This window comes from Cuculus canorus, chromosome 3 (genome assembly GCF_017976375.1).
Source record: "Cuculus canorus isolate bCucCan1 chromosome 3, bCucCan1.pri, whole genome shotgun sequence".
Classification (NCBI taxonomy): domain Eukaryota; kingdom Metazoa; phylum Chordata; class Aves; order Cuculiformes; family Cuculidae; genus Cuculus; species Cuculus canorus.
The window spans coordinates 50,813,374-50,838,134 of record NC_071403.1 but is presented as its reverse complement, the minus strand read 5'-3'; the positions used below and the strand labels follow the sequence as shown (position 1 = coordinate 50,838,134).

The 24,761-nt window shown below is 35.6% G+C and overlaps 1 protein-coding gene across 1 annotated transcript in view; it reads left to right on the top strand.

The window, feature by feature from the left end:
* The window catches only part of ESR1 (estrogen receptor 1), a 173,129-nt gene that overhangs the window by 88,139 nt on the left and 60,229 nt on the right, over positions 1-24,761 (top strand). The window contains 1 exon segment of the mRNA XM_054062231.1: positions 12,299-12,415. Within this exon segment, the coding sequence (XP_053918206.1) occupies positions 12,299-12,415 (117 nt within the window).

The following is a 24,761-nucleotide window of genomic DNA, read 5'->3' as shown; positions in this document are numbered from 1 at the left end:
AAATTGAATTAAGTCACCACAGAGTGAAAATTAAGTATTCTTAAGTAAAAGTTAGTTATCGAGTAATTGTACAGCACAGATATTTAGCTACTGGTTGTTACTGAAGAAGAAATGAATCTAACTGTTTCATGGAGCTGCACATTTCTATGTCAGCACTTGGGTGGTCTTGCCGCAGTCTCCATGTAGACAGACATTGTGGTCCTCCACAATGGACCTGTGATTGTTTGTGCTACAGTATATGCTAATTAGTAAATATAGTTCTTGCTAATAATTTTAAAGTAAATAAGCTTTAAAAATTTAATGCTTAAGTTTTTAGTGCCCCATAAAATGCTTTTCTTGATCTTTAAGCCATGTTTGCTCTAATTGAAAGCCACTGCTCCTTGCCTATCTCTTGTGGGCATGAAGAAAGAACCTTTTACATAGTTGAAGACTGTTATCATATCTTTCCTCAGTCGTCTCTTTTTTAGACCAAACAAACCCAGTTCTTTCATAGGAACATGCTTTGTTCCTATGGAACAAATGGATTTCTCGTTCCATTTGTTAAACTCATCTGTAGTTGTTCCACTTCTTTTGTTGTTAACAGCAGTCATAAAAAAATGGCATCCATTAATATCAAGAAAGTAACTCGAATGGGAGTACTTAGGAGAAAATTGTGATCACTGGGTCACAGATGGTAAGAAAAGCCCTCTAAAGGACTTTTAAAGCCATATGTATCCAGTCTTGATAAACTAAGGAAATCTTTTAATTTCCCTCTGGATTTGGAAGAGATCTCTGTCTCAGCAATTGCACGTTCTCATTGTACATGTGTCCAGTTTATGAAAATGACTGTAATTTTTAATTGTTAATAAAGGAGAAAACATGCCATTTAATTTGCAGATGGTAATAATTTTAAATAGGTTGTGATCAGATATCAAGGAATGGACTCTATTAATGCATAAGTGTACTTGTAGAAGAGTATGTGGACTAAATAGTATGATATCTGCATTGTGTATATGATATGCATTGATAAAAAATTGCCTGGGAATCATATAATTAAGCTGTATTGAGGCATACAGGATTTTTTTGTATATACAACAGTAACACATAACGCTTTCAGCAGAGATTTTTGTTTCTGTTTAGAATGTGTCTTTCTTTACATGCAAGATAACCAGGTCTCTTTTGTGCCTTGCTGTCCTGCATTTCTCAATATGTGTATAGATGCGGAGATAGCTGGTCATTTTTTGCTTCTCATCAGAGATTTCATAGGAGAATTGCTACGATGAAGTTTGGTGTTCTCAGTAGAATCTAGTCAAACATTCTATATGGTTCTTAATAGAATCACAGGAAAATGTCATTATAGACAAGAACAATGATCAAGTTTACCTGCATACGCGCTTGAATTCTGTGAAACCTCACATCTGCATTGGACATTTCCAGAGGTGGAGATGGATGTCTCGATTTTTATTCAGAGGGGCTGGAATGGTTCTGGAAATATTTTGTGACTTTTAAATGCTAAGTTGTTTTTCTTTGCTGTCAGAGTTAAGCTTAAAAGGCAACCTGAATTAGTGACTGAGTTAGTACATGAAACTCCCTAATTTTTTTAAACAACAGATAGTTGGTGGAAAATCTCTCATGGGCCTCCTGAAACTGCCCATGGCAGTTCATTTTGTTAGTTTGTGTCCCAAATGTGATTTGGGCCTTGTTTTGAGAAAAGTCTGTGCAGACTGATATTAATGTATAATATTTAATGAAAGAGAAATTCATATGACATGAAGAACACTGTGTTGCTTGGTGATAGAAGAATGTTTTATTCTTTGCTTAGCATATGTAGCCTTCAACAGTGTACTTGGTCAACTGTCTTGAATCTAGAAGCATAACAAGCCCTCACATCACAGCACACTGTTCTTTGCTAAAATATTTATGGATTTTAGTACCATGAGATCATTAAGTCTGGTCTTCTCTCAATATAAACTTTATATGTTACTCATGTACAAAGACTGGTAACTTGATGGAGGTTAATTTTTTAGAAGATGCCCAGCCTTGTCCTGTGGGCTCAAAAGCTTTCTTAAGATCATTGTATATATGCTAAAAATTTACCTTTCTAATTTGAATCACTTTGGCTTCTACTACACATTCACAAACCAGACTTAGTATATAGTATCTCTCTCCTATGGGATGTTCTTATAACTTCAGTTGTTGCAATCAAATTGTCTTGATATTTTAAATGAAGAAAAATGTTTCAGTTTCCCACTGTATATTTTTATATCTTCTGAATTTACACCTTTTCTGATACACTCAAACCCATAAGAGCCCCTTTAAAACTTGTTTATCAGGTTTGGATGAAGTATTTCAACATCAGCCTTACAAATGTCATTTACAAATTAAGAATCCCCTTGCCACTCAGCTATTCTTTCCCTCTCTTTCTAATTCTCCTGGTATTTTGGTAGCCAACAAAGGGCATGGGGCAGGAAGGAACTACTCTTACCTTCTCTTGACAACTTACCTTCTCTTGAGAACTTACCATCTCTGACAAGCATCCAAAAAATACCTACATACATGGGGCTAAGAACCCTAAGTGGAAGCACAAAGGATTTGGAACAAACAAGAAATAACTCTTTACACTGCAGGGTATCTTGATCTCAGATTTGCAGAAGTATTTTAGGAATCATCAGTTCTATTTCCCTGCCTTCTTCACATGGCCTTCTGCTGTTTTTCAGGTGTACTTTCGTTGACTCTTCTCACAGCTGTATACTCAGACAAAAATCTGGGATATTTCACAAATATTCAGTTAAGAATTACTGCATGATGGGAGACAGTGCTAGTCTGGCAAGAACAGGTTGGCATCTGAGAATGGATGAATAGCCATGCTGAGGGATTCCAGACGCCCACCATTGATGTCCTGATCACAGAGATACAGTTGTCTCTGAAGTGCAGGAACTCTTGAAACTGGGAAGTATTTTAGTTGTGTGTCTTAAACATGGATTTTATTTAACAGTTATGCCTTGTGACCATCAAGTAGGAGAGTTTTGGCAGTAGACTTCTAGTGTTATCAATTGTTTTAACTTTACAGCGATAGAGGTGTACTTTGAAAGTGCGTAATTCAAACTGTAATGCTAGGAGTTGTGGTAAAATATACATATTTTCATCTGAGTTGGCAAGAATTTCACTGGTAAAATACACCTGAGTGAGTGTTTAGGTAATACTGCAGAGCAACAATTGCAACATCTTCAATTTGGGAGCTTTCTGGGATGTTTCCTTTAACTTGTCATTATTGTCTTCTGTTTTCATGGTATTTTTGTAATCTGTTTGATAACAACTACAAATGCTGCACAGTTCCTGCAGCCAAGAAAACAAAATCCTCCTTAATAAAACTGCTTGTACACTGATTCTATGTGTTGTCAGCAGAAAGAACAAAACTAGAAAAGGTGAACCTGAATTAGGCTAGCAAAGGTAGTCTCAGCCAATAAATTTGGGGCTGCAGACCAATATTCAGTCTCAGGTTGGATCATACATGGTTCCAGTTTGAGAGGTAGGTGACTGTTGGGAGTTCAAAGGCTAGAAAATGTGCATTTGGAAAGTCCACCAGGGTTTAACCATCATTGAGACTGCTCTAACACCCTGTGGTCAGTCAGGTTCTTCTGAAACTTCTGATTTAGTTTTGTGGGTTTGCTAGTTTTTCTCTAGAGTTAAACACATGCTCTGATCACTTTCTGCTAGCATGCATTTTGAATATCAGCAGTCTAATTGATAATGATCTTGTTTCAGAAACTTGGGTGTTACGGAAAAGCAGGAGCCAATACTTTCTAGTAAGGCAACTTTGAAAGTGGTCCTTGTCCAGCAAGATTGAAGTGCTGCACAGAGCATGTATGTGCCAGTGACTTAAGATTTTTATATCCAGGATGCTTCCTTATTTTTCATGGTCTAAGCAAATCATAGGACTGCAGTGGAGTTTGAGCCCTAGTCCAGCTTTCTGTCCTGTGATGTCCTGATCAGCTACTCTCAGTTCCCTATATACGTTTATTGAACAGTTTCTTAAAAATTTCTAGCCTCAACCAATGTTTTATTCTCCCTATCTTTGAAAGTTACTATGAAATTTGAAAATTCCTTCCTGCAGGTTAGGCTTAATTTCCTGTCTATCATGCCAAAGAAAACATGCTGTTCTATTTCTTTCTGCAACAGCCTTCAGAAGACAGCTGATTGCTATTGCACTTTAAAAAAAAAAATAAAAAAAAATCTGTTTTACCTAACCTGGAGAAACACGGTTTGTTCAGCTTTTTCTCATAGTTCTTTTCTAGGCTTCTAATCTCCTAGTAGCTCTTTGGAGATTCTCCACCTTACCCTGTTTTCTTCTTGAAGCATAATTAAGGAAATTAGGTATGATAATTTGCTAGTACTAAACAGAACAATAGATTTACCTGACAAGCCCAGCTGGTGGTATTTGCCTGCATCCATCACAATGTAATATTTTAGTTATTTACAAAAACATGACACTGCTCACACACAAGCAGTGAGTGATGCAGAGTAAACTCAAGCATGCTTTTCTAGAGAAGAAACCACTTCTTTCCCATTTTGTTTTGTACATCTGATTATTCCTGTTTTAATGTAGAGATTTGTACTGGTCCTTAATTTTGTGCTGTTTTTCCACATGTGCTCTCTCCAGTTTGCCAAGATAATTTAGAATTATTATTCTGTAGACTCCTTCCATTTATTTCAGATTTAGTTCTGTCAGACTATAAGAGTAGTATGGTCTTTTTTCTGTTCTTCTAACACATATAAATGTCATCTACAAATGAATAAAATTTAATAAAATAAATACTCCAGTCCATTACCCATTAGTGTATACCCTTTACTGTATAGAACTGGATCCACGACAGACACTGTGGAGCCTCATTCAATACCAGCTTCCATTGTTACAATGAACTGCAATAATTTATCCCTGAGACTGCTTTTCTGAAATCGTCTAAACTATATTCTCCCAGCTGACATATGAAATGTCACCCCAGGCAATGTTGAAAGCCTTTCTGAAGCTGGGGAACACACTTTGCCACAAAGTAGAGAACATTCACTGATTGTTATCTGATTTTATAAATGGTCACTGGTTCTTCCTCTGCCAAGTCCAAAGCTTTTCCCACCTTCAAGACAAAATTCCTAACTCTTCAAATTCGTACTCAATGTATCCTGTATTATTAGCTTTTAAGGGTGTTTTACTACCTCTGGAATATGGTTCTTTTGCCATATCAAGCAACAAGAGAACTTGAACGGTATTTCATGTTGCAAATATTTAATGAATATTTCATTTAGAAACTCACATTAATCCTAGCTCAGGGCTGAGCCTGTCAGGAGTTTAAAATATTCACAGAGGGGTGAAAAAAAAGAGGCTTACCCCTACAAATTACAGGAGAACAAGTTTGTTTGTCTGGCAAGAAAATGCTTAACTGTTCCACTTGTTTTAATAGAAAGTGAAGGGAAATATCTTTTTGAAACCTCATTTATCTCAAGTGGATTTACTGATCGAAACTGGCTCCTTAAGTTTTAATCCAACAAACTTTCAAACTTTTTGTAGGTTAAGTTGTCCTTTACAATCACCTTTGAAAAGTGGAAATCAAGCTAGAGGACTGTGTAAGATGACTAAACTGATGAAAGTTTTGGACGTGCATGAAATGATCTTTGATGTAATTTATTTCCAAAAGGACACTATTAACAAACTTTAATGATGTGTGTGTACTACTACTTCAGAATTATTATTATTAAGTACTAGCATGGCAATTAACTGCTAGTTAATTTAGTAACAGATGTAGTAAATATCCTATTGTCTGAATTCTTTGAATAAGATTATGTATTTCTCTCAAAGATTTGTTTTCATTTAGTCACAAATTGTTGAAATAGTTGGACTCCCTGTGTTGTAAATAACACAAATAGTCCTCACTCTAAAATGTGACCAGAGATATGCAGGACAATTGGCTAAGTTATCTTTGTTGGCCCTTCTGATTATAAAATGGATGAATCTTCTATAAAGCACGCATGATGTAAATGAAAGAAGAACATAACTAGATTTTACTTTTTTTTAAGAATGTGGTACATAGACAGAAAAGGGGCTTTTTTTCAGTCAAAATACTGATGTTAAATTTTAGTATAATAATTTAACAAATCGGGAGTTGACTGTACTGCATTTTCAGTTTCATACACTACAACGCAGAAAACTCACTGTGATTGGGAATGTCCACACTCACTTCATGCTCTGCCCAGTAAGAATCCTGACTCTACCCCAGTAAAATGCACTTCCTTTGCAGGGGTAATGGAAGGATGAACACATTACAGGTCGTTGTAAACACTATGATAGCAGAGCCACTCACATACCAAAGATCTGAATATAGTTTAAGGCTAGCTAAACTTATTCATTAAGTCTCATTACAATACTAAATCTGCTTTTATACTTAAATACAGAGTTACATTAAGTTAATATTTAATATTAATTTAATATTTAAGCTGAAAGAGGATTGATTTAGATTAGATACTAGTGAGAAATTTTTTACTGTGTGGGTGGTACAGCACTGGAAGATGTTGTCAAGAGAGATCGTGGATGCCCCATCCCTGGAAGTGTTCAAGGACAGGTTGGAACTGGATGATCTTTAAGGCCCCTTCTGATCCAAACCATTCCATGATTCTAGTTTTCTTGTTGCTAACAACTGATTGAGTTTTAAGCGTGCAAGAATAATTTGCAATACTTTTTGACCTTTTTATATTAGTTGTGGGAGTTTTCTGTAGTAGAATTCCAATTCCACCCTTTCCCATTTTAGCTCAAACAAAGCTAAAAATATGAGATTTCATTCAAAGTTTATGGGAATAAGTTGTCTATGCCTTGCCTACGACTGTCTCTGAAAATGCTTTTTGTCTCTGGAGGGATCATATTGAGATGGTTGTGAGTAATATATTGTGGGAGCTTTTCCTTTAACACAGCTGTTGGTTTAATAACGTGTCAAAGATATAAAACAATTGTGATTTATCAGATAGGGAAGCAGAAACTAGATGTCACATTCCTTGCCAGATTTTGTAGAGATTAGGATCTAGATTGGCATCTTTTTTAATTTCTCTTGAGGGAAAAAATATGCTTCTTATTTTATTACCTTCTGTAAAATTAAAAGAGATGGGAATGGAATTGGCAGAGAAGTAGACTTTGCACAAGGTATCATAATCCTGCAATAGTAGATGAAACAGCAATGGAAATTTTGGGACTAAGGCCAACAGTTAAAACTTTGAAATTATCTTCTATAGTAGAAAATATAATTTCATATTTATATATCTATAATATTAAATAGCGTTTTTCTTTTTATATGTCAGTCTTCCTCAATTTATATGCTCACGTGTTATTAAACTGGTGAGATTGCAGCAGGTTTGATATCCTCATGCAATGCCCATAATCATTCTTCATTTTTCCCGTTAGCTGACCTAGCACACAGAAAGTTCTAGGAAAGGTCATTACCATAATGTTTTGGCTTGAATTAACTATTCATGTGAACAGTGTTATATATATGTGAAGGCAAGCAGATTCCACTAGAAGGTGAACGAACGCTCAGTACTGGAGCTACATGACACACCAGAAGGACATAATACAGAGGATACAGATTCTAGCCTTTCCTCCTTTCTCATTCTTCAGTGATTCTGTGATCTTTCTTTCCTGATATGTGTAGAAGGAGGGCTTCCTCACCGGATGCAAAGGCAGTATGTTTTAGGATCTTCTAGGACCTTTTCCTTGCTGTCATATTTAGTAATGTATTGCTAGTTTAAGAACAGAAAATGATTAATCTTTTCATCAGGGCTGGGTAGTTGCTAAGAGAACCCAAGTTCCAAATCCCAAGACCTTGTCTGAGGGTAATTAAGCTGTGAAATTGAGTGTCTGTGCTTATAAAGGAATTATACATAATCTTCTGTTCTTTTGTGAAACCTGTTAAGAAAGAGTGAGATTATAAAATCAATCAGTGCAGTTTCATTGGGTCACTTTAACTTAAATTTGGTATAACATTTTATTTCACATTCAACATCTGTTCATACTGGGTTACCATATGCTACATCCAGGTGATATTTTTTTTTCTTTTTACTGTTTATGAAAACTTTTCACTTGCTCTTGAGGCTGTTCTTTCCAAGGTTTTACTTTTCATCTGCAGTGTTCCCACTTGTCAGTTTCTTGGCACCATAAGGTGTGGGTAAAGTCTACACTCTAGCCTTCCCTTCACCTACACACATAAAATTCTGCAGAAGGACCTAGTGCTTCCACAGGTAATGGTAACCTGGCAGATGCCTTATGCTGATACATAAAGAGTGGTTTAAGACATTTTTGTGACATGAGGATTGAAAATAAAGAATAACTAAAGGAAAAACATGTATTGGTAAAAGGATAATTATTACAGGCTTTGTTTGATATGTAGGATGAGTCAGTTCAATGACACCAGTAACTGTCATACAAAATTCAGCTGACAAAAATGTTCCTTTATTGACTTTGTAGCACTGTCATAAAGCATTCTCATGCTGGGATGTGGACATGTCAATTTCTTTAGTTCATTTTTTTAACAACTTTTGTACTACTTAAACTAATCACTCTCTCAGGGCACATTTCATGGTTATTGGAATATAACATAGAAACTGTTCACACTTTTCTTAAAAAAAAATATTTCTATGTTATGCTGATTGTGATTGATATGTTAATGTGATCCCAATATTCATCCTTGCTGGTCAAGGAAAAAATTGATTTAGCTCTTCAAAGCTGTAATTCAGTGAAACACTCAAGCATGTACTTTACTTTAACCATATATATTCTACTGTGACTACTTGCTGGAATTAGACAGATGCATTAATGTTCTCCTGAATGTGGTAACACTTAACTTCAAAGAAATATGGAGTGTTTTGCTGACTGAAGTCCTCACAGGTAAAACATCCGCCTACTCCAATTCAAGTACACGCTGCTGTTGCATATACCACAGCTATCCTGAGAACTCTTAGATGAACAGTGATAAGTCTCTGAATGTAAATACTAGCCAAATGACTCCCAGTGACGAAGAAAGTCAGACTGCGTTGTGCGGAAAGGAAAAGATCTGATTATGATGGGCTGGATTAGAATAAACTCAAAATCATCCTAATTTCAGCCATTATCTTCTAGTTGACACTTTGCTTCCTTATCATCCACCCTCCATTGTTGGTCATTATCATACAGATTGTAACAACTAAAATTAGTTCTTTGAGAAAAGAGCTAGATCTTTGCACTATGGTCTGGGAAGACCTTAGAACATAGTAGAATTCTGTAGAAATACTTTATGGTATTTTTGCTGTTTTAAAATGTACAATGTGTGAGATATAATAAGACAAACACACCAACGCTCTTCAAACTCCCCCAATAGTTCCCTCAAACTCTTCCTTCATGTAGCCCATGATAGTTTCAAGTCATACATATGGGGAGATTACAGGTTTCTACCCTATTAAACTCACTGTCTTCAGTTTTGTGCAGCTTATCTGACAATTTTTTTCAAAAAAATCAATATAACAACAGACTCAAAGTGGATGTGCCTCCTGTTATGAGGATCAGTGATCACTGAAGACATTTCTTCCTTTTGATACTGACTATACCACTAGCCTAATTAGCCTCTCTTGTAGTATGTATTGCTCTTTGGATCACATGAAAATGAAGTGCAGAACAGCTGGGTGCCTGCTGATGTGTTCCAATTTCACATCAATAATTCCTACCAGTGAGAAATCCCTTCTAATAAGTCGGATTGTTCAGAATTAGCTTTGCTGAGAGATGAGCCTTAAGGATAAAATAAAAGGTTAAGTAGTTAAAAGATTATTCACTTTACAACAGAGTTACAGAGTTATACTGTTTCACTTTAAAATGGAACTTGTCTTTGTGTGTTACCTATTCATTAACTACGGTGTTCTATCTTTTTCTGTTCTATGACATGCCAAGCTAGACTGCCTTAGTCTGTGTCTGTGCCTTGCGAAGGAAACTTCCTTACTTCCTGTGACTGAATACTTGAAATCAGATAGTATTGCAGAGAAGCAGGAAAGGTTCCTGTCTTCCTTCTTCCTTTCGTTTCTTTCTTCTTCCCTGACTAATGTGATAATGATTTCTACTATATACTCTAATTATCAAACATTTTCTCTAGTTGCTTACATCTTTTCCAGACCTCTGGATGTTGGTTAAACTAAACCAAAATGATGAGAATTATTAAATGCATTCTCTTCTTTCTAGTTTTACAGCAAATATGAATTCTAAACAATAACATTACTATGGCACTCATAATCTGAAATATACCCCTCAAACACAGATTTTTCTTTCTATGTGTTCAAAATTTTACAGGTTTTATTCTGTGAAATCTGTCAAGCACTTTGAAAGAATAGCGGATTGTCCCAGGCACAGGTCATGTGTTTGAAAACAGAATAATTATGCTAAGCTTGAAAGTGTAGATTTAAGATAAATTTTTGTTCAGTATAAAAATATGACAATATGAATAGTGTTTATTTTCAGTAGGGACTGTAGCTCTATCATAAATAAGATTATTTTATGTGCTCTTCTAAGAAGTGAGTGTTTATTTCCAGACACTTGGAGTTTGCATAAGGAGGTCCGGATTCAGAGGAAAAGCAAAAGTTGTTACTTACAGAAGCACTGTAACAAAAAAGGACATCTGCCCTGCTGGTATTATTTAATATTGATTTTTGATTTTTGCATACTGGCACTTTTTTGGAGGCTGAAGAGTAATTGAGGATTTTTGTCTTCAAAATTAGAAACGCTATTTCAGAGTTTCCTTATAAAACAAGGGTGGCAATTGAGGTCAGGTGCTACATACAGTCTTTTGCTGCTCTTCAGTGTGACCTAATAAAAATGCATTTTCTTGAGAACATGGCTTTCCCTTTTTGTAGATACTGCATTTTTGTATGGTGAGGCTGTTTTCTTTCAGACTCAGTTTTTTTCCTTACATGTGAAATGTTTTCAATCAGATATAGAACACTCTGTATCCTACCAGAGGAACTGCAAATTAAAACGATATTCCATTCTGAGTTTGAGGTAGCATTTCTGTTATACCTCTTTACCTCACTCCTAGAGCAAAGCCTGTGAATTCACATTTTTCCAGTATTATACCATTCTGCCAAGTAGAGCTAAAAAAAAAAGAAATAATAGCTCTGTCTATTTAAGACAGCGTGTTGTTAGTTGCCACTATATTAACAAGTTTACAATTTGGATGCTTAATTTGATTGCATCCCAGTTATGTAGCAATAGAGAGCAGATGTTCCTGGTGTAATCTGATAGTAATTTTTACTCTATTTTCTAGTCAAGGATAGATAATGTGACGAGAACAAGGTCTCAGTCAAATCTCCACCCTACTCTACCTCAAGCTGATCCCTTGACCTGGAAGAAAGAACAAACAGTTCCGCAGTAAATTTTTTCGTTGTGTTCTGTACCTTAATTGTGGTTAGATGAATACTGAGCACCAATAAGATCATTTTGGATAGTCTTTTTTTTTTTTCCTTGCTAAACTTTGCCTATAGCTGGAAAATAATTTTATAGCAGGTTTAAGCATACATTTTTTAAAGAGAAAACAAGGAGACGCTTGTTATCATAACAGAATATGTTACACTGAAAATGTATTAAGGAGAACTGAGATGTAGAAGGTAACAAATAAGGAAGTGGAGCTCTGAAGAAAAAGATACCAGTACCAAACTTGGTTCCAGCATATAGGAACTTAAGAATTTAACTTGACAAAAGTTTTTGCACATATCAGTAGACATGCAACTGCAATTAGAGACATTTATTGCTGAGATGCAATTAATTAGTTGTTGTTGCCTCTACTTTGTGGTGTTGGTTTTGGTTTGGTTTTTTTTTATCTGTCCCAGATTGTGGTAGATACCAAAAATATTCTGTGCATAGGCCTTTTTAACTCTATAAACAGCTAACAGTTTGTGCAGTCTGTTTGTTAAATGTCAACACAGGCACATGGATTAGATGGCATGGTATTTCTCGGGCTAAGAACAATAGTCAAGGGACTTGTTCATATTAATATGTCCTGTTTTGTGACTGCTTTAGTTGTTTGTTATTTTAATTATTCTACAGAAATGGACATGCTTTTAATAGTACATTTAAAGAACTTGTAAATAAATGTATTGTGAATAGGCGTTAGCTTCACTATCCGTATCAATAGATTGTGGCGGTAACTCTTCCTTCCTCCCAAGATATTAGATGCTGTACTAAATGCTCAATGAAAAATGAGAGGCTACTGCAGAGAGTTTTGTTATGTCTGTGTATAACTGTGTCCTTACTTTCCCTCTGGTTTTACAGGGCACAATGACTACATGTGTCCTGCTACTAACCAGTGCACCATAGACAAGAACAGAAGAAAAAGTTGCCAGGCTTGCCGACTCAGAAAATGCTATGAAGTGGGAATGATGAAAGGTGGTACGTACACAGCAATCAACAAATCCTCAGCATTGGTGTCTGCCTTCCTGATATGGTTCTTAAAGGAGGAAGTAACTAGTTTTATGGAGCTGAAGTGTATTAAATTAAAAAGTGATTAAATAAAAAATAAAACCCTCCCAAGTAGCATGTTATTACTCTTGCCCATGTTTGCAAGCAAGTCTAGTTTGTGTGGTTAAGGTAGGCCAAGTCTGGGAGAAAGAGCAAAGGACAACTAGCCAGTTGTTGCTATGCTTTGAGGTTGAATGCATTTTTCTCCACTCAAGGATCAGGCAAGAAGTGAGACTGATTTCATTAATTTCGAATTTGGGATGTAAGCAGGAGGAAGGTGTCGAATCTCTTTCTAGTTCTAAGACTTAAGACAGAAGATGATTTTTTTCCATAAGATTTAGTTTGTGGATCAGGAGTTTTAATGTGTATGTCTGAACATGCTGTTGTATACAGTTAGAACTCTTTACAGTAAAATGTATATAATTAGCACCACAGCTATGGTCTGGAGAAGTTAAAGTTTCAGATAAGGCAAACTGAAATCAAAAAATCCCATAGATAAATTTGCCATGCAGCTTTGGTTTTGACCCTTGTACATATGCCAGATCATAGTTAAAATGTATCATTATATTTTATGTTGATGATAATACACCTTTCATTTGGCACAATTCAGTCCATTTATGCTCATGAGTATTTAATTAATTATCCACTGTACCAGTTTGATGTTTTTCAGATCTTCATGCATATTGTAAGAGGTTTTTCACTGTTCCATATGTAATTGTTTCAATCACATGAAATTTACACAGGATTCTCAAACAGCATTCTGTATATTCAAGAAGTCCAAAAAGACTGTAATTTTATCCAGATTTTCTTTCTAATATAGATGTTCCAGAATTTTTATTTTGTGCTGTGGGCCTCAAGTGGGTAATGCCCTGTGGATTTCACTCTTTCCTTTTATGATGCTGTAAGAGTTCTGTAGTCACTGCAGCAACTGACAATCGAAATATATGCATTGTCGTGGGTGGTTTTGTTTTGTTTTTAAACTAAGCTAAAAAATTTCAAATAAGGAGATCCAGTGCATAAATTTTGCCTGCTCCTATAGGACAGCTTATAGTGCATTGAAGTCCACCACTGGTTCGTAAAAAACTGTTTAAGAATATTTATTTTATAAAGCTTGGGAAAAATCTTTATCCCTCAGTTTCAGGTTATAAATCTGGCATGCCTGCAGATGAGTTATTCAAGAAAGGTAAAGTTAATGTAGGATGAAGTAAAGCAGTCAAGGTTCTGTGGTGACATACCAATGAATGACAACTGATGACATACCAATGAATCATTAGCAACATTACCAATCCCATATTGTCCACGTAGTTGTGGGAGAAAGAATCCTTTCTTCAAATAGTACTTGATAATTTCTTTGAAATGAAGGTAAAGATTAAATGAATATTCTCCGTATACCAACTAGTTTACTTTTAAATTGTTAAATTTTATTTTTTTTAATATTTTTGATTTTTTTTGTTTTCCCTGAAGATATCTGATTTTCACTAGTTCTCTTATAACAATTTTTTTTCAACATCCTTGAATTACCTAGTGTTGTGTTTAACTCACTGTCCACATTGTTCTATAATAATTCATAATTCTCTTGAATGAAGCTTTTAATTTATACAGCATCTTTTTTTAAACTGAAAAATTTGTCTTGTTTAAAGACATTAATTCGATTACACATTTGAAACAGTTGTGTTGTATCTCACTTCTATGTCTATCTAATTTACCTATGATGGTATACCTTTTAGACACAGTGGAAAACAGCTGTAAACTGTTTTCTCTAAATGCAATTTCAGTTTTTCTTCTGCATTGAATTAGCTGAGATCTCTCAAAAAATGTCAAAGCTGCTAACTTTTTGTCTATCATTTAACTTTGGAGTAATAACTGATATTAATTATTGAGTTTCAGTAAACATTGGGGAAGCTAGATAAAATCTTAATTAAATGTCTCTGGTTAAGTTTAAACATGGGTTATAAGCTAAGTTTGCTGAGATTGTCCTCATAAAGCGTCATTTAACGCAGCATTAACACCTGGAGGTGTTCAAGGCCAGGTTGGATGGGGCCTTGGACAGCCTGATCTAGTGGGATGTCCCTGCCTATGGCAGAGGGGTTGGAACTGGATGATCTTTAAGGTTCCTTCCAACCCAAACTATTCTATGATTCTATGATTTAAAAATTCATATATATCATTTTTAATAGACTAGACATAACTGAAATATGCTTTTTGGCACTTCAGTTAGAAAAAAAAGCAGGATTAAAGTGGCTCTCGAGCTATGCTGTAGGAACATCTCTTTATGAATTTTTATGAAAATTTTATCTTTTAATTTGTCTTGCTGTTTCATCATTTAAAAACTTCTCTCAGTAATGAAGAGTTATTTTCTTTCTCTTATATTTGTGTTTCCTTTTGCACCTGTTACTGCTCTGCTTCAAGAGACAAACTGCCAGACACTCTGCAGAAGTAGTCAGTGTCTGAGGCAGAATTTACAGCTCTTTTTGAATAAATCAAAAAGACCTTAAAATTATATGTTATTATTTATTCTGTGCACCTCTGCTTGTGTTTGAGGATAAAGCAGTCACATGGAATAAGTTCCTTGTCTTTTTCTTCTGGATAGAGGGAAGAACAGCCTTGTTATTTTTTATGATCCACTGATGCTTTCTTGAAGATTGTTTCTGTTCTGGTTTGGAGAATTATATTCCAGCTAACTATTTCTCATGCTAGGGAGCCCCAGCTTCCAAACGGAATGTTTACAGCAGTCATAATCCTGAAGCTCCAAGCATACATACCTTTGCTCCAATACAGATCAAGTTTTCTGTTCCTTCATTGTTTTAGTGGCTTTTGGATCACTTGGTTCCAAAGTGACCTTATTCTCTGAAATAAAAAGCAACAATTTTTATTGTTATTTATTCATTAAATATTTTTACAATGTGGTAAATGAACAGGGATTTCTAGTTGTTAGCGTTGTACCTTCTCCCTCTCCTTTCACATGTGACAAGTCAGATCTAACATGAAATATTCTGTGGTATCAGAGCAACAGACTACTAGTGGAAACTGACTATTCCAAAGAATTGCCATAACATTAAATTCTAGGTTCTTAATGAAAAATCAGTTACTTGCCTGGTAGTCCTTTTTCAACTACTGTGACACCTATATAATCCCATCAATAGCTGAATGCTGATGGCTTCCCAACCTCAAGTCATATGAAATGTGGCAATCAAGGATTTAAGCACTCATCCAGATAATGATCATTTATATGAATCAAGGGTTTCTAACTGTCATTGAACAGCCTGAAATTTCTTGTTAAAGAGAGGATATTCTGAGTATTGTTTGTTGTGATAACGAAATTAGAGCATATTTGAAGCCTACATTCTTCAGTGATGGTTTCATAAAGTATGTGAGAACCCTTCAAAGTTTACCCAGAGTATAAAAGTCTATGTTTGCCATAATGTAGCCATATAGAAATTAATTCAGTGTGACAATGGTGTTGATGTTTATTTATGACAAATATTTACAGGGAAAAGAAAAAAATACATTTGGCAAATTTGCCATCCTCTTGGAGAAGCATCTTGCTGATTTTTGTCTTTAAATGGAGAGAGCTATGCTTCCTTGCTGAATGCTATCTTCATTCATGCAAAAAGGTCAGACTTATTAAATTCATTCTCAAAGGCAGAGGTAAATTGAAGTCTGATGCAACCACTGAAAGGGCTCCACATTACAGAGTTTTCCATGTAATTATCTTTTAAGAAATATTTTTTTAAAAATAGAAATTAGTGAGTGGAGGAAAATGGACTAACAGTGTAAAACTACTTTGATTTGTCTGAAGAGAGCTTACGTGATATTTATTAGACATGGTGTTCTGTACTCAGCCTGTGTGGGTGGAGCTTGGTCAACCTGTGAGGAAATGTACATTTTTTAAGATGCAATTGATAAGATGAAAGAATGTACTCAAGCAGCATTTGAAGCAAACTTATGAGCTTAGAACAGCCTCCTGGAAAAGAAGATAGAACTGAAACCAGAGTTTTTAGTGAAATATTTAATTTTGGCCTTTTCTCACTTGCAAAGTAGACTGTTGCCACTGAATTGTCCAAAAATATGATATTCCACTACTCTGCCTTCAAAATAAGAAAGAGAGACCATTTTTTGTGAACTTTTGCCAAAATTGCTTTATCTTCCTATTCCACTTCAAGGAATTATTTTAAATGTTTTACTCTTGAAAATTTCTTTGAAATTCTAAACCTGTTTATTTCTGTATGTTTGTTTATATTTACATTTTGGCCATTTACATACCTAAAAATTCCTAATTAGGAATTATTTTAGTTGTGCTGTTACTTGGGAATAGATACAGCAATGAGGTAGCCCTCATTTTAATTGCTGATTAATTTTAAATGTTTAGTATCCTTGCTGTGTCTCTGTCTGCCACTTGCTCATACTACAGGTACCTCAGGGTGTCACTATCCATTCATTGGTTTTGAAAAAGCTTGTGTAGGTCAGGACAACTGCTGTCTTCTGCTTCCGGAGTCTGAGAAATTCCTAGAGTACTAGAACTTCTGGTTCTTCACTCAATTATATATTTACAGTTCAACTATATTGGCCTCATATATCAGGCCAAAAAACTTCAATACTCCAATTAACTTATCTACTTTTTAAAATGTAGCAGTAACAATTTTTCGCTGTCTTTGATAATAATAATAATAATAGTCTCATACTCCTAAAACTACTTTGCTTTTCCAAATCATAGTTGATGTATGGTTCCTATAAAGGCTTTATCAAGACCCCTGAAATGTTTATGGCTTCACTGTAAATGTTGCCTAGAAATGAGGCTGTTGCTATACTTACTGTAGCCAAAGTTTAGTATGATTTGTACAGGAGTGTCAGAACTGAAAGGGATTCAGTTGAATGATGGATTAATTTATCTCTTTAAAACATGTACTACAAATGTGTACTACAAACACTGAATGCCAAAATACAAATTAGGCTGAAGTATGTCTGGCACCTCATCTGTAATTAGTATATTATTGGCTCAAAATATAGGTTATGAATAGTCATTAGAGAACCTAAATTACATTTTTCTGCTTGTTAAAAGTATTTTTTGTCACCTGGTCTTTAAAAACTTTACATGGAAGACCAGCCTTATGATCTGCATTGGAGCTGATAGGAATACAGGCTCAATGTGACATGTGATACATGATGTGATTTGATCACTGAGCAAACTCGTGGCAGAGCCAGGAATCCAAACAGAATATCTGAATGCAAGCCCAGGAACCTGCATACCACTTCTGTGGCTTCTCTCTTCCTTTCTCTCTCTTTTAATAGAAAGTAGTCCTGATTATAAAGAAAAGGATGAGAGAAATTTTTGGAAAATGCCTTCCCATATATACAGGCATACCAGCACCCGTCAACCGCTCAGGAGTAGAAAACATTGCAACATCCAGGAGCACAGATCAAACTCAAATCTGTTATTTATTGATACTACTGAGTGACTAGATATCCTTGTCAGAAACCAGGGTAATAAGCACTGTCACTTGAAGCAGGACTGTTCAAGATTAAATATTAAATTCTAATTAATTTTGTAGAAGGCTTCAGTGAATGTTTCTCAAATAAACTGTCAAACCACCTGGGTTTTCAGCACAATTTACATTTCTGTTTGATTTTCTAAAAAAGAAATGGATATGAAATAATGGGGCTGACTGTCTGAATCATATTCTAAAGAAGTAATTTAAGACTATAAAATTTAAATTTGGAAAGTGGTGTTGATTTCCTGCGACTGAATAATGTATTTGTGTAGAAAGAACCAAGCAGGAAAGCTCTTAAATTCACCTCAGAAGCACCATCATGCTGAGATACATTACAATATTAGGACCTACATCACAATCATAGCTTCAGCAATCTCCATGTGTTATAAATCTATTAAGAATGTACAATTATATGACTTGTACTTATATACAGTACTGTATGTAAGTGTACAAGTATATGACTTGTACTTATATACAGTGACCTGTTCTAGAAGAAACCATAGGATTTTATTTTACTTCCCATGAAACATTAAAAACTATTGAATTCAGCAGACGTATGCCTAATAAGATCTATCGGCAAGAGGTCATTAGGAGACAGCTACCTTGCTTGCATCCACCTTTTAGATACTAAAGCCAGTTGTGCTTAGATGACACTTGGGTTTGAGGTAGTGTCATAGCATCATAGTATCATAGTGTAGTTAGGGTTGGAAGGGACATGAAAGATCATATATTTCCAAACCCCCTGCCATGGGCAGGGACATCCCCCCATCCAACCTGGCCTTGAACACCTCCATGGATGGGGCATCCACAACCTCCCTGGGCAACCTGTGCCAGTGCCTCACCACCCTCATGGTAAAGAAATTCTTCCTAATGTCCAGTCTATATCTACCTGTCTCCAGTTTATACCCATTCCCCTGGACCTATCCCCACAAGCCCTTACGAATAGCCCCTATGCAGCTTTCCTGTAGGCCTCCTTCAGGTACTGGAAGGTCTCTATAATGTCTCCTCTGAGCCTTCTCTTCTCCAGGCTGAACAAGCCCAACTCTCTCAACCTGTCCTTGTAGGGAAGGTGCTCCAGCCCTCCAATCATCTTTGTAGCCCTCCTCTGGACCTGTTCCAACAGCTCCGTATCCTTCTTATGTTGAGGATTCCAGAACTGGACAATAGGAATCCATAGGAGAACTGTTGGCTTGTTCACACTGATTTCCTTTTGCAATCCCTTACTTTCGCCAATGGCAGCAATGGCACCAAATTGTGTCTGGACTGAGTCCCAGACCACTTCTCCAACAGTTTAGTAAATCTCTCTTGTATTAGGACATTTGAGAGAGGCTTTTGGATTTCTAGCCTTTTCAAGTCTTACTTAAGTTTCAGAAAGGTTTCCCTACTCCTGTAAAAAGAGTTTCTGTCATAGAAAGTCTGCCATATTTAGAATCTCTTCTAATTACCACTTGTGTTTAGTCTTATTCTAAAGCAGAGTTTGTTTTACAAAACACCAGATATTCCTTCTCTCTGTTAATTTTCAGGATAATTCTGATGAAGTAGAACAGTCTTGAAGAGTAACAAAATTTAGAAGAGGAGTTGTTTGCAAGCACTTTTGGAATATTCCTTTGTCAAACTGACAAAATTATAGACTGTTAATGCTGCAAGGGTGTGCGAGTGTGTAGAAGTGTCAAATGTCTCTTATCACCTTGGTTCTGTTATTGAGGAGCAGAACTGCAAAGTTTGCTCTAGACTACAAGGTGAGCTGGTAAACAACTTACCAATTGCTATTTCCAAAACATAGATCAATTTTTTAGTTTGTTCTCTTAGGAAAAAAAACCCAAACAAACAAACAAACAAACAAAAGTGATTACTTTTCCTTCCTGCCATGATTATTTTCTCTGAGTGTGGCCACAAACTGTTGATTAGGGATCAGCATTACTACAGGGGGTTTCAGCCCAGTTACCATGCCCTCTTCACAGCCACTCTCCCTACTCTGACTTTTTCCCTCCAATTTATTTATGAGCCAAATGTCTTAATTTGATTCTGTTTAACCTAGATGTTGCAGTCTTTTCTTGTGCATGAGGTTGCCCTTTTCCATAATGTTTCCACCACCCCTTTTCAACCTGTTCTTCCTAGGAGCTGCATCAGCTAGGTTGCTGAGATGGAAAGGAAGCAGTAAAAGGAAATGTCTGCTTTACCAGGTAGTTACAAATGCAGAAGAAAATCTTCAAAGCTGAAAATTAATTTCTGACAAGACAGGTTTTAAGTAGAAGCTTCTTCCCTGGGTTAAGTTACTTGTTTTGGCAGGTAGTTCCAGTAAGACATGAAACAACACTGATACAAATACAAAGTTATTGTTTATACACTTGATGCCTAGAAACTGAACTCTGTTTCTCCAGTTCTGGCACCTAACTCCCCTTTATGTTTTGACTTGTCAAGTTTCTGATCTACTTTGTTTCCACTAGTTTAAGTGCTTGAATTGCCATCTGAATATCTGTCAAGTATAAAGTGGAGGTTTATTTGAAAAGCACTAACTTTTGCAGAGATTCGCAGTGCTGCCCATAGACTGTCAGCGGTGCAGCTCAAAGTTATGTGCCAATGATTTTTGAGCAGTAATAGTATTCTTCTGCCCATGGCTGAGGCAGTGACTAATGCTGTTATCACTACATGAGTGAGCTGAGCATGGGAACAGTATAATGGCAAAGCACAGGTAGTAATGGAGAAATAGTAAACACTAGTGAAAAATTTTCCATGTCATTTCTGTTTTTCTAAGCAGTTAGGGGGCAAAAAAAAGCGCCAGATATTGTAATAGACACTATTTTTGTCTATGATTTGAAATATTCTAATTAATTAACTGATTAATATACAGTCTAACAGCATGCTGCTTCTCTGCTAGTACTTCATCAAAAAGCGAGTGTACAATTTAACAGTTCATGGATTTGTTACATGCCTGTAATTCCCCTCTAAGCCTGTTATCTCCTGGTAACCTAAGTAAATAGAGAATCTGAAATGCTATAGGAATGAATGTAGGTTTTCTGTGCAGCAGTAGAAAACTACTGTGCCATTACTCAAATTGTGACTATATGTAAACGCCAATATTAAAAACATTTTCTGTTATTTACCTAAAAAGCATTTCTATTCTATTTATAGCTGTTTAACTTTTTCTTTCTACCCGTTCTGCTTTTCCTGTGACTTCTTATGTGCTACAGCCCTACTGTCCAGGACTAGAAGAAGAGTGATAGCAGTTCCTTGAAAACAGTGTTAAAGTAAGAAAGAGTAGCAAATACATTCTCCTGCAAATATTAGGTCCTGAGGGGTAGTGAGGGTTCTCATCAGTCATCTTTCTTTTCCCAAATATTCCCTCAAGAGGCAAAACAAAATCTTATTGAATTATACACATTGAAAAGTGTGGAAAAACAGGAAAATTTTTTTTTTTTTATTGAACGTGAAATAAACCCTGCTGTTTCCAGTAGATGTTATATTGCAGTTTCTGGGATAAAATACTATTTCATCCCACTGCATGGACCTGGAATTCTGACATCAAATATGCTGCCACTTCTGTTTGCACAGTGTGTGCTTACTGCATCTGTCTTGGAGAGAGCACTGCCCTGTTGCACATTTATTGATAGAGGGTTAAAAGGAGAACTTGCTTCAAAAGTTATTAGATTTTCATGATCTGGCTACACAATGATAATGAACTTCCAGGTTTCTTGAAAAAGGCTGGTATTTTTAAACGATCTTAGTGTCGTGTTACTGTAAAGTTCTTCTAACATAGAGAGTGTTGGACTAACCTAGTTTACTGAATGAGAAATTCTGAGAAAAATACTGCAACTGCAATATCGTTATCACTTATTGCGAGACAAGAGATACTGTGTCTGCATAAATTCAAAATTTCTGTAATTGCATTCTTCCTACTTTTTCTATAAAATAAAATAGTTATGTCCTCTCCTGAACCAGAACATGCAGTCAAATGACTTCTGTGTGGCATGCAATGACAGCTACAATTAAATTCATAGACAATCTATTCCATGTAGGATATCTACAGTCAAGAGGTATATTAATATACTATATTAATGGTTGATTAAATGTGCAAAGTGAAGTTCTCCAATGTTAGAAGATACAGAAATTATCAATGTCACCTATACTGAGTGTATTATGAGCTGATTGGTATCCTTTGTCCTCCAGAAAACTGCAAAACTTTGTTTCTGTAGTCACTGTTAAATATGTGTCATGATTGATTGTAATTGTTTTAGCAGATTGTTTCTAAGGTGGAGCATAGAGATGTATTTGAAACATTGAAACAAAAAGAATGTCTATAGGCTTGGGTTGCCAATATTGCTCTGGGCTGATGTCTTTTCTGAGGTGGTCCAGAAGCTCACAGATCAAGGAGAGTTTGTGTTCATGTGGCTGGGCTCCATATATAAATCACCACTGATCGCTAACCAGCCAAAACCTAGTTGCTCAAACTCTATGCAAATCACGGTTGGAGGACTAGACCTCTGTAGGCTTTCGGGGTAGGTTTCGTCCCAAAGATATTGAGAAATATGGGGTTTTTTTTCTGCATTTGCAGCTAAACAAGATAAAGTTAAACATACATCTCACCTGAGAATTTAAGCCTTTAAAGAAATGTACTATTTGTAGAAAACAATGTTACCTTAGTTTTTGCTTGCAACTATTAGGAAGATGTTCAGAACTCCAGCAAAACCGAAACAGAGCATCAATAGATGAGTAAATAAACAGGCTGCGCATTAAAAGGCTTAAAACTGACAGGCAGATGCAGTTTCCATACTAATACCCACCCCTTGTGTGAACACGCAGGGTGAATGTTGTTTGAGTGGGGCAAAGAGAAGATGAAGGTATTCCGCATATTTTTATATTGTATTATAGAAAATGGCATAATAAACTAGACTAAAAGCAACAGCTGTTTTGTTTAGGATTTCCAGACTAGTGAACAATAGGAAGGATGTGAAAATATCTTGGCTGTTTCGGTTTTATGAAATAATCAAATTTTTTCAATCTTACCAAAAAAATTTATTGGTTATTATCAAATCTGCTCCCAATTTATTGCAAATAGTAAGCATTCTTTACTTGATAAATATTCCTACAAGATTTCTAATAATAAAGCTATTGATAATATTATATAAAACAGTTCCTAGGAAATTTAGGTGGAATAGAATTTGAGATTATAGATATATCTTTAAATATAAAATGCATAATTCTATGGTTCACACAGAGACAAGTAACTTTTATTCTATTTGTTTTCCTCCTCTTCTTCCTCTACGTATTTTTGAATATTTTATATAATAACTGAAGATAAAAAGGTGGAATTCTGTTCTTAACAGTAGATAGGAAGAAGCTGGCTGCTGAATGGCTGAGATTCAATTTTCATCCAATATATTGCTAATTTAGGATTTTTTTAAATTAACTAAATTTTTTTAGTTTGTTTTATTTTAATCATGTGTTGGAAAAAACTAATGAAATGTTTCATTTGTTTAACATTGACTCCATGGCTCACGTGCAATTTTATCACTGAGGTTTGAGTCACCGGAGTGTGTAATTGCTCAGCCGTTTTGAAACTTGCCTCCATATCTAAAAGGCTGACTGAATTTACATATGAAACTTTATTAAACAGTCTTTGAAAATCTTGGCTCTTGTAGCCTTAAAACTCAAGTGGAATTTGTTTTAGAGCTTTTTCATGATAGACAGTACTTCCATTTTTGGTAGAATATAGTTTTTCATAACATTTGACAATCCAAATTTCCTTATTGGCTGAACTGTGTGGAATCAAAATTAATACATTCACATATTTAAAAAAATCATTACAGGATCATAGAACTGCTAGGTTGGAAAAGACTGCTAAATCATGTCCCTAAACATTTCATCTACACACTTTTTAAACACCTCCAAGGTTGGTGACTCAACCACCTCCTTGGGCAGTCTATTCCTGTGCCAGAAAATGAATAATAAAATCACTGTGTTGCTTGTCCATCTAGGGATTAGGTGAAGAGTTAGTAGTAATTTCTGTTAATCTCTAATTATGATGCCTATACAGGTTCAAAGACCTTTCTGTCTGTGACAACAAAAACTACTGAAGTGTTACAGAAGGAATGCATGCTCTTACTGTTTTTGATTTTGTTTTTCTCAAATTTGACCTCTAAAAAATCCGGTGTAGTCTCACAGTGGGTGGGTTCGTTATTTTTAAAACCTGAAATAAAAATGTAAAAACAGATTTTTGTGGAGCATCTCCTCCAAACTGGTTATGTTCAACTTTGCCCAATGCACCACTTTTTTCCCAAGGTGAAGGAGAGCCATTGTGAAGCTCGCAGAAAAATTAAAAATAAAAACATTGTTCTTATCAAGAATCTAGCTGATTTCTGAACAGCTAAATGTGCTTACACTTGCCTCCTTCCCTATTTTATGTCAAATTTTCATCACGTCCTTGTTTTACTTACCAAGACAGGCTGGAATAAGTGAAAAGCAAACCCCGGAAAACCCTCTCTGATCTTGCAGTTATCTATGCTATGGAGCCAATGGTGTCCCTTTCATGTTTATTAACCCTTGATGGATTCTTTTCTCCATCAAATTTGGCCTACAACTTTTTAAAGTTCACCAGCTTCTAAAGTATTCACACTTTCATCTTTGTTTCTGCATGGTGTGAAAGAGAACCTCTTGTCGGTCCTGAACCTTGCATGGGGTAGTTTCATTTGATATCACCTTGTATTAGAAGAGAAGCATCAGTGTTCATAGCTTAATCATCTTGCAGTACTCCTGACTTTGTAGTCTTGCATCTGGTTTGTGGGCTAAGC